The sequence below is a fragment of the Phaenicophaeus curvirostris genome, chromosome 18 (genome assembly GCF_032191515.1).
Source record: "Phaenicophaeus curvirostris isolate KB17595 chromosome 18, BPBGC_Pcur_1.0, whole genome shotgun sequence".
In the NCBI taxonomy this organism is placed as follows: Eukaryota; Metazoa; Chordata; class Aves; order Cuculiformes; family Cuculidae; genus Phaenicophaeus; species Phaenicophaeus curvirostris.
The window spans coordinates 12796614-12810864 of NC_091409.1; the positions used below are offsets into that span (position 1 = coordinate 12796614).

Sequence of the window (14251 nt, forward strand, 5' to 3'; positions counted from 1 at the left end):
CATCATGTTCAATATTGATTGCTGCTTTACCTTTCCATCTTTCTACAATAAAGCTTTCTGTGTTTCTTATTTGATGACTAATCTTTATTAAATTGCAGCAGCTCTAATTAGTGCTAGTAGACATCATAGAATGAAGGACTAAGGGGTAAACATACATCTCTGTTTAGTTTTAGATGACATAATTCTGAAAGCCACTTTAAAAGCTACATTGTAGTGGTTTGGAGTTTATATTTTGGGATATTTTTACTATGTTGTTGGTCACAGTTTCACCATGGTGCTGGCATGCTTGGATTACAAAGGCCAGGAAGATAGGTTTACCCTAACATTTAGGATTGACTAAATATTGCACTCATCCAATCCAAGTCACGCAAGCCCTCCCATTTATTCATTGCTTTCCACATTGCATCAAAACTGCCTATTTTTCTATTCCTTCAGATCTCTCTTGAATTGCTTAATTCAAAGACCTATCACATCTCCCCAGCTAAGTCTTTACCAGAGACAGGGAACAGGGCATATAAATGTAGAAGCAGAGGAACCACAGAGATAAAATTGCTGTCATCAAAAAAACAACATTCAGAAGGATGAAATGTATTCTTCTAGGGAAGACCAGAGAACTGCAGCTTTCACAATTAATTTTCTTGGAGATGTCCATGGCCAAATCAAGTGGCATTAGGTGCTACGCACTTTAAAAAATCCTGTTCCTAATCGTTTCCAAAAAAACTCTCTAATAACTTAACCAACTTTTGGTGACTGAGAAACCGCTGCTAGACTGGTACCTTGGAACAGGTTGCCCAGAGAAGCTGTGGCTGCCCCATCCCTGGAGGTGTTCAAGGTCAGGCTGGATGGACCTTGGGCAGCCTAATCTCGTGGGAGGGGTCCCTGCCCATGGCAGGGGGGTTGGAACTGGATGATCTTTAAAGTCCCCTCCAACCCAACTATTCTATGATTCTATCTTGTGGGCTTGCTTTCTAATGACAGAAATGAAGCCTGGGTTGTCAGTAAATGGCTACTTATAGGGAGCTATTTTTGTATCTGCTCTACATAGCATCCTTAACAGGCAGCTAGCAATTACAAGTCTCTTATCCCAATAATTACAGGCATAAGAATACCTCTTGAACAACATGATATTCCGGTTCTGCCATGTAGCTCATGCTTCTCAGAGTGCCATGCACTAAACAACACAAAAAAATTCTTCCTTAGGACTGAAATCAAAACCTTAACTAGCTGGTCAGGTCTATTTGTCATTGCGTTAACTGCTATAAAGGGGCTTGCACTGCTATTTCAGGTGCAAAGGAACACAGACAAACTGTGATTATTACAAAACGTGTGTGCTTTCTTAAAACAAGTTCTTTTTCAATGTCAACAAAACATTCCACAGCACTTTTATGGAGGCTAGAGATCTTATTCTTATATGCGTCATATCAATTTATAATGAGAAAGAAAATTATTGAGTTACCATTACTACAAGCTCTTCAGAGACTATTCCAAGTATCACGTGGAAGTTTATGTTAACATTGGGTGTTGTCAATATATGTTACCAAATTAGTTATTCTGGTAACTCTGTTGAATATATGACTAGCTGAAATCCCAACCAAAACAAGCACTAGATACTACAGTTAATTCTTTAGGAATCCTTTAGAAAAGACAATTTTTTGTCTGTCTCAGAATGAGAACTAAAAGCAGTTAGAGAGTCAACAGCAAACACTAACGTCCAGTATTGCCTGACTTTACAAAGCTTTACTTTTTCTGACCTCTCAAGCATGTGTCTCCCCCAATAAGGCAGCTCTCAGATTCTGAAATGTGCAAAAAGCTGGACAAACCTTGGAATGTTATACCGATAACATTTTTCTTGTTGTTATATATAGGAAGAAAATATGAACAAAGAGCATGAAAGGATTCAGCAAGGGTCTTGGATTGTAAATTTAAAAAGCCATCTCACAAATTCTGTTGTCAGATGACTTTTGTGTTCAAAATAGTCTTTTTCACCGAATAAAAACCTACCCCATTACAGTGAGTACCCAGACCCGGTATGCAGACATATAGGACTAATAGCTGATTTTCTCAAAGAATAGTACCCACACCCTGATTGCTGAGGCTTCCTACTTACCAGTTGGGACAGCAGGATCCATCGTTGGCTTTTCCCAGGTGTTAATCTGCTCCCAGGTAAATCCATTGGTTCCCAAAGCTACACTGTAACCACAATTATTGTAGTGCTCATCAAATGAACAGCCACCTAAGAACAAGAAAAAGGAATACATTCCTGTATTAATGAACTACTGCAAAGAGATATGAATTATTTACATTAATATTTTGTACATGAGTTTACACAATGGGGGGAAGAAAAAACAAAATTATTTTCCTGCACATTAAGATTTAAGGCAACACACAAGTTATCCAGAAAATCTTTTTTAACTTCCCACTATTTGTATCTTTTTAAAGGTTTTTGTTTTCCTCCCTCCATGCTAATGCTTCTTAGACCAGTTCCCTTTATTTCAACCTACTTCCTTTACATTTTCCAGGGCAATTGCACATTTGCATTTGGGTCCCAGTAAATAATATGTAATTACATAAGCCTCCAACTCAGACATTCAAAAATCAGCACAGCATCAGTGCTCCTACACCAAATCCTCACCTCTTTTTGTTTTCAAGCCTTGAATTACATAAGGTTAGGTTACACCTACAGAAAGTGCAGTCTTTCTTTTAAAGAACTCTTATGCATAACATGAAGCTCTGTGCAGCTCATGAGCATTCCTCAAGATCTTTTGAGTCAATAATTTTGAATGCAATCCTTCATTTTCTTGACAACAGAGTAACAAGAATTGGATAGCAACTACCATTTACACCTTCCAGACTGTAGACTAAATGATCTTTCCCTCTGCAATTCCTGAACTACTTGGAAGCAGTTAACTGTCATAAATAACCTGGCAGCTGCCTGAACACTAGTGAATCAAGGGAAATCCAGGAAAAGTGGAATTAAACAATGTATGTAAGTGCAGATTTCCAAAACTCATGTCACACAGAAATCAAGCTATTTTATTCTCTGGGAGGATATTCCTAAGCTGGCGTCCCTTACGTTACCTCAGGCACATTACTCTTCTCATCAAACTTTGTTTGCAAACATATTTCAGTACTGGATCCATTAGATCAGGCAGCCAGGGTCCTTCAGTTTAGACCTTAATCACACCAACAGTGTCTCTGTATCACTTTGGTTTTCTCTCTCAGGGAAGCAGGGACAATTTTTCTCTGCAGATACAAGTCCATCAAAGTCAGCTGGACACATCTAACACTTCAGAGTTGTAAGGACTGAGCAACGCTTGAGGCAACACTAAGTTGCTCTGCCAGCCAAACTGCCAGTTGCTCTTGACACTAATTAGACTTACACACAGACATGTTCCTGACTCTTTACTCCTTCCCACAGGCTGCAATGCCCATACTATAAACAGCTGGTGTGTGAGTGATCTGGATTTCCTTTACAACAAGGATCATCCAATACCGAGGACATTGAGGCCTTTTTTAGTTTTCATCTATGTTTTCTATGTTCAAGCTCCCAAGGAGACCCCAGCTTGTCTCAGTTTCTATGGAACTCCTCATAAGTAACAAACATAAATACCACGTCATTAATATTTATTTAATCCTTATTATGTTAAAGGACTTTATGCATACTCCAACTGCAACTGGTTTTCTAAGTTGTTCTACAAAACTTCACATTATTCCTGCTTAAATATATACTAGAAATATAACGGGACACGTCCCTGCCCATAGCAGGGGGGTTGGAACCAGGTGATCTTTAAGGTCCCTTCCAACCCAAATGATACTATGATTCAGTTGGCTGGGTAGAGTACTTGGCACCCGAAAACACCCTGTTGCTTAAGAAAAATTGAAAGATAAGCTTGTCCTAAAAAAATAACAATTTAATTTGATATGGTGTGTATTTTCACTATAAATAGATCTGACTAAAGCAGATTTCATGGCCCTTGCAAGCTCACTTGTTTCAGTAGAGTCTCTCCGAATATTTCTGAAGTGTCATTGTTTTAAAATATTTTAATAATTCTCATTTTAAATTTACTATTCTTGTGAAGCTTTCCCAGCTGTCAAAATAAGCAGAATAATGCTTAAATTGTTTCCCTTTTTTTTTAATTTAATCTAAATGAAAAAGGTCAAATTTAAAACCTTAAATAAGCTCATTAAGATGTCCAAGGGGAAAAAAAGGTGTTCTGGCTTGTGTGGGAGTATGGAATGCAAATGAAAGGCACCTTTTTCACAGTGAGTGAGTATGAGAGACAACATCAAATACTCTGCTCCTACTCTCCAAGCAAGGCATTCTAATTTTGATAGATTTGCTTTAATAACACAACTTCAGAAAGGCATCATTTCCACACTGCCTCTGTTCAGGATACTGCAGCGCACAATAACAGTGCTGTCTCCCATCTATTACTTTGGAGGAATTGTAAACAAATTCTCTGATCAAGCCAGACAATTGTACAGGGCCTCATGTACACGGAGAAAATTGCTCAGGTGCTGCTACAAAGTCTCAGAAGCAAAATAAGCAATAGTAGCAAAACAAGGGGTAGCAGTCTTCATTTGAGAAGGAACTTAATTGGCCTCTTCTTCCAAGTGACAGGGGACAGGACAAAGGGGAATGGCCTGAAGCTCCACCAGGGGTGGTTCATACTAGATAACAGAAAGAAATTTTTCACAGAAAGGGTCATTGGGCACTGGCAGAGGCTGCCAAGGGAGGTGGTTGAGTCCCCATCCCCGGAGGTGTTTAAAAGACAGATAGACAAGGTGCTCAGGGACATGGTTTAGTGGCAGATAGGAATGGTTGGACTCGATGATCCAAGAGGTCTTTTCCAATCTGGTGATTCTATGGTTCTATAAGCGTTGATATCTTGGTATAATCAGCTGAACGGGTTATCTTACACACAGTAGGGTTTCTAAAGTTAGAGGGGGGAATACGATGAGACCTTCTGGAAATTAATTGGGAGTTTCTACTAATAAAAGACAACACTTGAGGAAGCTTTAAAGTGCCTTGTCGGTTAGGGAAAGCTAACCTTGTAGTATAGTTGGATAGGAAAAGATAAACTGCAGAGAGTCGTAACTGTAGCAGCAAGATATCTACATTTTAAAGAAAGAAAAGGTTAGTGGAGAAACCTCCAAACACAGAGTGACATGACAATAAGGCAGAAGGATTACTTTACTAGAAGCAACAGAATTGGAATTTGGAGAGGTGAATTTGCAGGAAATGAGCACAAGTAGGAAAAACTGAAGTGGATTTTAAGAGCTCAGACAAGCAGGCTGGCCACAGGAATCTTGGGTACCAAGAGGGAAGTCTCCATCTGCTTCTTGCTATAATGTGTCAAAAGAGAGCAGAATTAAAAGTGAAGACCCAAATGGGACCCAGAGCCACATAAACTCGTGAGCTAAAAAGTCAGCCACCTCTCTATTTGCACTGTTACAGCATATGTTGTATTATAGAACATGAAAGAAACCTTTTGAAGGAAAAAAATAGACAAGAAGGACCTGGAACTGTTGAAACAAGTCCATGAAGACGGTCAGGGTGTTGGAGCACCTCCCATATGACTACAGGTTGAGAGAGTTGGGGTTGTTCAGCCTGGAGAAGAGAAGGTTCTGGGGAGACCTTAGAGCAGCTTCCAGTAGTGAAAGGGGCTGCAGGAAAGCTAAGGAGGGGCTCTGGATCAGGGAGTGCAGGGATAGGACTGGGCGGTGACGGTTTTAAGCTGAAAGAGGGAAGATTGAGATGAGATCTTAGGAAGAAATGCTTTGCTGTGAGGGCAGGGAAGCCCTGGCCCAGGTTGCCCAGAGAGGTCAAGGCCCCACAAAGTCTTCAGCAAACAGATCCAGTGGGAGGTGTCCCTGCCTATGGCAGGGGATGGAACTGGATGGGCTTTGAGGTCCCTTCCAACCCAAACCATTCTACAATTTTCTAACTGACTGACCTTGGTCCCTGCAGAATGGCTTCTCAAACAATTCCTCTCTCCTCCCTGGCATTTTGCCCTTTCTTAATGTATTATTAACTTTTTAAAGTCCACTTAAGTAGTGACAGTAACTTCAAAATGGGCTGACAGGCTAAAGCTAGCAGATTCATTATTTTCTCTGATGTCAACATAAACTTTATAGTCAGCATTTCCTAAGAATTATCTCACCTATGTGGATACCTAAATATGAACTACGCATCAACACAAGCTCCACCTAAACATGCTAGAACATAAGGAGGAGGATGGGAGGGTAAAGTAAGAAAGGTAAGATTTATCCTAATACAAAATCATCACTGGAATATAACTGCATGGCAGCAGATTTCTAGTTACCACCAGGTTTGGGGTTTGTTTTTTTATTTTGGAAGAGGAGAAAGGGAAAGTAGCTGTCAGCATATGATGGAATTACATTTTCATCCTTACTCCTTGGAGATAAGACTATTCATTAACATACAAATAATCTACAAACTGAGTGGAAAATATGTCATTTGATTAATTTAGATATCAGCTTTATATGTTATAATTTTAGCTACACAAAGTTGTTTCAGGAAAATGAAAGTTTTTAACACTAACCAAAATGGGTTTCTACATCTTCATAAATTTTTAACATGGAAGGGGGTTTTAGGAAGGAAACAGGGATCTTGGAGTCTTTCCCCTGGCTGGCTAAAAATCAGACAGCGGCGAATGCAGTTGCTAAATGGGGCAAAAGAAAAGGAAATGTCTTTGATATTGTTAGATAATGCATGTGGTATTGACCCCTTTTCACAAAATGAAACCCCAACAAGAAAGAAACTTTTCCCTTCCTGAAAAGGGTCATATTGAAGCAAATAACAGCTCACACAGGAAGGATAAAATATCCCTTGTTTTACACTGCAGGCTTGTAACAATGCCACTGCTCATCTGAGTGATGCTAATTAATCTTGAGCAGACCTATCATCAGTTACCGAGACTTGCCCCCGGATTAGATGTAAACCAGCCTTGCATAAATTGAATGCCTCCTTGGAATATATAATTGAATTTGCAGAAGTGTGCGCCAGGGGGGTGTTTAAATAAGTGCACAAATATGATAAAAAGAACTTCACACCATTATATCTAATTCAGTAAGCAAAAATAATGGCAGGGCACGTACCAATTAGTGTTTGATTTATTTATTTTAACAAATCCAATTAGTAGAATGTTTTATAAAGTCATCCAATGTCAAACTCTCATGGACTCACCAGATTAAAAAAAAAAAAAAATCAAAAAACAAACCACAATACTTCTAAACAGGGATAAAGGAACATTATGATGTGAGACACCCTCATCGGTTCTCTTGTGCTTCTCAATATACACAGAAACCAGCACATCATCAGACATAATTTACTTGAGCTTTTACTGCATTCCTGTGGTGGGGAGGGGTACAGGCAGCATAAACATCAGTCTTGTTGGCCCCACACCAAGCATAAGTACTTACCTTTCTCATTTATTTATTTTAAAGAAAGTCAGAAATTTTAAAAGTATGCAATGCTTCCCTGTGGAATTCCCCATTTGAAACTGAGGTTTTAGTTAATCAGTTTAGACCTTTTTAACTTTAGCTAATAAGGCAGAAACAAATGCTATTACGACGAGATATTACGTACAAACTATGAAATTCCAGAAATTAACACACTACTGTTTCGGATTGTTCTTATCTCTACCAGCAACTTGCCTTTTTAAAAGGTATACAAGAGATTCATTTAGCTCACTAGGATAACTTCTATTATGTGATTTATTGCATAAAATAATCCATATTTAACTTATTTTTCAGACCATAGACTTCACGTAGCATATTCTTGAGAAATCTTATTACATATTCTGATGGAGATGGTTGAAAGAAGAGAATAAAAATATTGATGCAAAGCTTGTGCTGAGTTTTTGTTTAATATAGAATCATAGAATCACTAGGTTGGAAGAGACCCACTGGATCATCGAGTCCAATCATTCCCATCAATCACTAAACCATGTCCCTCAGCACCTTGTCCACCTGTCCCTTAAACACCTCCAGGGAAGGTGACTCAACCCCCTCCCTGGGCAGCCTGTTCCAGTGCCCAATGACCCTATCCAAGAATACTGGGCAGTTTGTAAGAGTAGTAGTTAGTGCTACATGTGCTTTTTACTCCTTCCAGAAAGATTAAGACAACAGATGGTCAGAAACATGCATACAAACAACCCAAAATGCTAAGCAAGAAAGCAGATCCAAATTCTGCAGACCAGACCTGCTTCTAAAGAGCACTGTCCTACCACCTCAGCTTTCAAAAGGTATCATGACAAAGAGAAGGACATCTAGGAGGAGAGCACTTGTAACCTGTCATATCATTCATTTTAACTGTAACACCCTGGGAGCAATGCATCTCGTACAGCCTAGGTATCTGCACAGCCCAGGAGAGAAGGTTTCAGAAGGGTCAATGGTATGTGGGTATCATCCTTTTGCCATGATGTTATCAGCCTGTTGTTTTAACTGGCCACTTTCCATCAGTTCTTTATTATTTTACCCAAGTGTTTATTTTGTATTCCCAGATGTTCAAGAAAAAGGTTTCTATAAGGAGAAAAAGAGTTATGTTTATTGAGTCAAAGGGCATCACGAGCCCACCATGTACAAGAGACAGTAAGATGCTGTGACTCCTCAAACTGCACTGAGGTTTTGTGCCTCATTAGTTAACAGAGGACCTACACCAGGAGAAACTGAGTAGATTCTTCAGTAATAAGGTATTGACTCCAAAGTAAAGCATTCATAACATCTTTTTCTGGTGTCAATTATTTAATAACTGAGTTTAGATCCAGCATAAACTCTGATAAGTCACCCAACTGCGAAATACAAATCTACTGAATACCAGGATTCTCTGCTTCTGATGCTCACAAAAATGAGCTCTCTCAAGGTACCCAGATGTTCTGAGTTTTAGAAGTAAAAGTCATAGATTTCTCTAGTGCCTCGAACACATTCCTTTATGCGATTTGGTTACTGCTGCAAGTATCAGTCCTTGTCATCATAGCATGATTCATCTGCCACACAATAGTTCTATTTCTTTCCTATCCATTTTACTCTTAACATCGTATTATTAGATTTACACATAAGCAGGGAAGGTTTTCTCTACACTCTGGAAGATCTAAGTCCTCTGAGATATTGGTAACAATTGCCTGGCTCAGGAATGGATCATTCTTGTTCGATTTGATTAAATGTAATTCTTTTTGTTTTATCTTTGGGCAATCAGATCTTTCAGATGGGAGGGGACAGGACAGAGAATACATGCTTGTTTAACTGAAACAATGAAAATCACTTTCAAATATATATAGTGTTTTTTGTCGCGTGGTGAGTTATTTTATGCTTTTTTACACCCCTTTAAATCAAGTTAATCTTTGAAAAAAAATGACTGCAGCTTAGAAAAGCTCTTCATTTAAACTGGAAATTGCAATAATCCCAAAGCAAGCTCAAGACTGGAATTTTCTGTATCATAGTGATTTCAGGTACTATCAGCCTGTTAAGGAAGACTATCATACTACAGGTATAGGTTTTTTAAAGTCTTTATCAGAATTTATATGCCATGTCAGATTGCTGTCTTTGCAGGTTCATCTTTACCGATATGTTTCCACACGCTTCAATGTTCCGTGCACTTTGAAGTGGCTTGTAAGCACATTTCCATGTGCGCGCGCACACACACACTCTCCACATGCATGAATATAATATTTATTGTATAGAAACCTTGCTATAATCAAAATCTTGCTGACATGGCATGAGGGATCATATGTATGGTCTTCATGAAGAACATAACCAATAACACACCTCAATGTTACAAAGGGGACAGATTGAATAGGTCTAGCATTGTTTAGCGAAACACCTAAAGATGAAGTGTGCTCCCAGTAATAACATTTTCTTCCAGAACTTTGCTGCAGGAATTATTGGTCTCAAATGAGGCATAGAGCCTAACAAAGTTTATCCTTTATCCTCCTAATCCCATGGAGCCACTCTGCTGCAAACCAAGCATTGTGGCTAGGATCCTGTCACACATGAAACAAATACTTAAGCTGTATTTCCTGAATTTGTCAGGTTAAGCCAAACTATCATTCTTCAATTCATTATTATGAGTTGCTCTTTGCAAAAGCTTGCCTACATGTCTCAATTTCAGTCCTAGACCAGCTCATATATTCCTTACTAATTCTGTACTTCATAATCCAGCAAGGGTCAGTGAAATCACTTTGAAGTATCCTCGGAGTAAAACTAACACTGTAATTTCTTTAAATTTCTATGTCCAAACCTAGAATGACTCATCTAATTTCACTTGCCAGAACGTATGTCCTTTATTTAATACTAAGAATATCTTTCTGCCTCTGACAGCTTAGCTGTCACTATTTCGATAGCTCAATATTAACATTTTATTGCTTTCTTTAAGCATAAGCATATACATATCTATAATCCCATTGAATTTTTTGTCATGCTACAGAATAGTCAGTTAACACACTGCACTTTTTCACAGAATCCAAACTTTGCAAGTTTAATTTAGTTTCAGTCAGATGAAACACATGATTTAAGTGAAATTTTTAAGACTTGCCTATCCCGATGTAATGAAACTTGTAAAACTAACAGAGGTTTTCAAACCCATAGAAGATTCTTAAGCAGACATTCCAAATTGTCTTTATGAGTCTAGCTAATAATCTTTATTTCATTAGTTGTGTATCTTGGCACCCATGAAGCAGACTCCTGCCTTGTTCATAGAATAATGAACTGAAGATTCCTTTTTAAAAGCGCAGATTTGAGACACATACTTGCTTTCATTCTTGAAGTCTAAATATAAGACTTATTTTGCTTCAACTTGTTTCTTAAGTCACAGGACAATCTTTTTCCCTAAAATAATGCCATTTTATAGTCCAAAAATCCGTCTTAAATGATTAGTCATGTTCATTGAAGATGCACTTAGCTGTATTCGTTGTTTCTGCAAAAAAAGGTAGCAATGCTTTTCTTTCCTTCCAGCATCTGAAAATTCTTGTGTCTAACCATTTAGTGTACATTAACAGGACTATGCAACACTGCATTTAGGGTGCTTTTTCACCTAGTTGTACATCACCTATTGCACTGGAGTCTCAATCAATCATACTCTCTCTTGACTGTCTTAATTTCAACATTCTGTACTGTCACATGGAATGCCCACTCAAGATGTTCACTCGTTTAAAGTATGTACTTATTTTACACTTACCATCCACCAAAACAGCAAAAAAACTGTCTGGAGATAAATGTTTCTGACTTATTTTATATTCCATTAGTAAGCCTATCTTCCTCAGTAAGCTTTTGTACAAACTTCAAATTAATGTGTTTGAACTTTAAGCAAGCAGCAGTCATTGACTGAATCATTATCCTTGGTGATGAATAAAATATTGTCTCAAAAGATACAATTTCAGGAATTCCAATACCATCTACAAGTCTTCTAACCTCACTCCTTTCCCTGTACTGCTATTCCTTGAGTGCTGCCAGGGCTCCAGTTTTAGAGGAAGAGCTCTGTGCAGCTGAGATATTTTCTTTGAAGTTCATGGTCAGAAAACATGAAGAGGTAGATTAAATAAAGATATGAAGCCTGGTTTATTGCCACACTAGCAAACACAGGATAAAATTAAACATTATATAGTTGCAACCAAACATAAGAAAATATTTTTATCATTTGTAGAGAATAAATTAAGTGCTTATTGGGCTAGCATTGTCATAATCATTCCATTAGCTCAACAATTCATTAGTCTTCTCAAATGAAACCAAAGGAAGTAAATTCAATCAACGCTGAACTTCAGAAAGCCTCCTATTCTCTTTGGAACTTCCCATTGTTCAAGTCTCAAAGGCCACCGTGAAGCTGTGCACATCTTGCATCCTCTGAAGCTTCACCACCACCTTAGCAAAGCTAACACCCCTTTCACACCCAGCATGGTCTAGTGAATACATCCTACTTCTGTGCCCACAGAAAACTACCCACAGTATGCAGGAGGACAGAAAGGTACGTGAGCATATACACACACACCCCCATCAGTGTTCTAAGTTCTTCTAAAAAGAAATATCAGTAATTTAAATATTTTCTTTGTGAACAATACAGATATATTGTTTCAATTGCTTCTGAAAAATACATGCATTTAAAACTCCAGCATTGTGCAGGTCTCCAAGGACTGCTCCTTGATATTTGAGCTAGGTTATTTAACATGTACTAGCTCAGCTGTATACTAATTGAATATCAGAAGTTTATCTAAAATGATAGATCTCATCTATTACTAGGTATCAACAGATAAAATCTAGTTGGCTAATCCAATTGAAATAACTTGCAATGAGTGTTGCAATTGGTATATCTTGTTAAATTTAATACCGTGGTTATCAGAAGCTGTTTCCTGGGGGAGGCCATATAAATAACTTTTATTGAGGTCTAACAATTCTTATAGCTACAAGTCTGTACATTTCTCAGATGGAAGTTATCTCTTAGAAAATATCCTTTTCCTTGCTGCTGACAGTTACTGTTTCAAATTACATATAAAGTGAAATGTCAAGGATATTTCAAGATATGTATTTTAAATTGTTTTCAGTTAAAGCAAGGTCTTCATTCAATGTGTCAGGAGCAAGTCAACCCCAGAACTGACAATGGTTAGCCAGCTGCTCTGCTTTCAGATGCCCTGGAGTCACACTCGGGGTAGGAGGAAATGCTAGACTATGAAAAAGACCTTGCAAAGTTTGATGAGTTGACCGATGATCGAGGCACTAACAATCAGCTGGAGGTTCCAATATTAATATTCCATTACCTTATTTTTATTTTTTTCTAGTTAATTTATTCTGTCTCTGCATTTTTCACACATTTTCTCCCTTGATGCTCCTGGGTGTACCATTTACATTGTAATATCCAGGATGCTTTTCAGAGTCACAGCAAAGCGGAGCAAACATAGCACACTGGAAGCCCTGCTGTCCTCTGCAGCACATTGTAAACACAGGAATGATGGGAAGATTTACTTGCTTTTGGCCTCCAGACTCCTCTGTGTAAATTCCTTGCCCAAAGAGCAAAACACATGGTACCTATGTGCCAGAAATAAATAGATCTCTACCTAATATCACATGGGTTCTCAAAAAGATATAGAACTCCTTTTCTGTTTAACCAGATTTCCTGCTACAGTGTGTATGCATACGTGCAAAAGTGCATCTTTAATTACAGCTATGAATCTTCCCCTTACAATATCTGACCCAGATCATGCATTAGCAGAGCTGCAGTGTTCAAAGTTCTGTGTTAAAAAGCGACAGCAGGGGAAAGGAGAGAAAATTTAGGGCAACATTAAGACAAGTGCAGTTATCTCTAAAGCCAGCTCAGATTTTGTTAAAAAGGAGGCCATCCCAGCACATCTCGCCACTCAGTGTTTTACTCAGCAGTATCCTTTGCCACCTGCTGCCAGTGACAAATCACAGGTAATCTCAAAACTACCATCAGCACATTTAGCTAACACACTCCTACTTAGTCACGACAAGGTTCTTGCCTCATCCTCCGTTGGGGGAAATTATTTGCTAATAACAGGCTGTGAACAGCTCGGTATCCGCTGGCGTTCTTTATTTCAGAGAAATTCTGATCTGTAAATCAGACTAAGTTTCAACATTTTACGTTGGCTATGTACTTCATTTCAAAACAATTTCAGACTGTACGTTCCTGTTATACAAAACTTGCTTGGTAACAAAAATACAGAAAAAACATTCCAGTTCCATCATCCAAGGCCCTTTTCCTGTCTGTGGAATAGATAATCTCCAGTTTGGGGCTGAAACTTAAAATAATACACACCCAACAGAAAGTATTTTTAAAGACAGATTTTCTGAATTCCCCAGTTCTTATTCCTTTAAAATAGCACCAAGTCTGAACTCTGTCAGGAAGCAGTAAATGCTTAAAGCATTTCTCTGTAAGACTTAAAAGGTACGAGGTGAAGGAATCTAAATGCAATCACTTTTCAGGATGCTGAATAACCAGATTCTAATAAGAAACCCTTTCCTGTCATATAAACCATGGCTTTAATCATCATTTAATCCTTGGTTCATTGAGACATGTCAACTGGGTACCCTGAGCTCTTTATCCCCAAGTACACTTCGTGTTGTACCCCAAATGGACTCACAGCTGAGATGGCCCAGTGAAAGACAGATCCTGAAAAACTGGAGTTTGAAACAGTTTTACTCCCAGTACATCACTACTTCCTTTTAGTAGCCTAGAAGAATTGCATTAACACTTTCTATGTAAGCATAAAACGAGATACTTGGA

At 38.3% G+C, this 14251-nt stretch overlaps 1 protein-coding gene across 8 annotated transcripts in view; it reads right to left on the minus strand.

Annotated features, from left to right (window-relative positions):
• PTPRT (protein tyrosine phosphatase receptor type T) overlaps positions 1 to 14251 on the minus strand; it is a 451009-nt gene that overhangs the window by 332179 nt on the left and 104579 nt on the right. For all 8 annotated transcript variants that reach the window (XM_069871726.1, XM_069871724.1, XM_069871722.1 and 5 more), the window contains exon 2: positions 2108 to 2233. In XM_069871726.1, coding sequence (XP_069727827.1) covers positions 2108 to 2233 — 126 coding nt within the window. The remainder of the gene's footprint in view (positions 1 to 2107; positions 2234 to 14251) is intronic.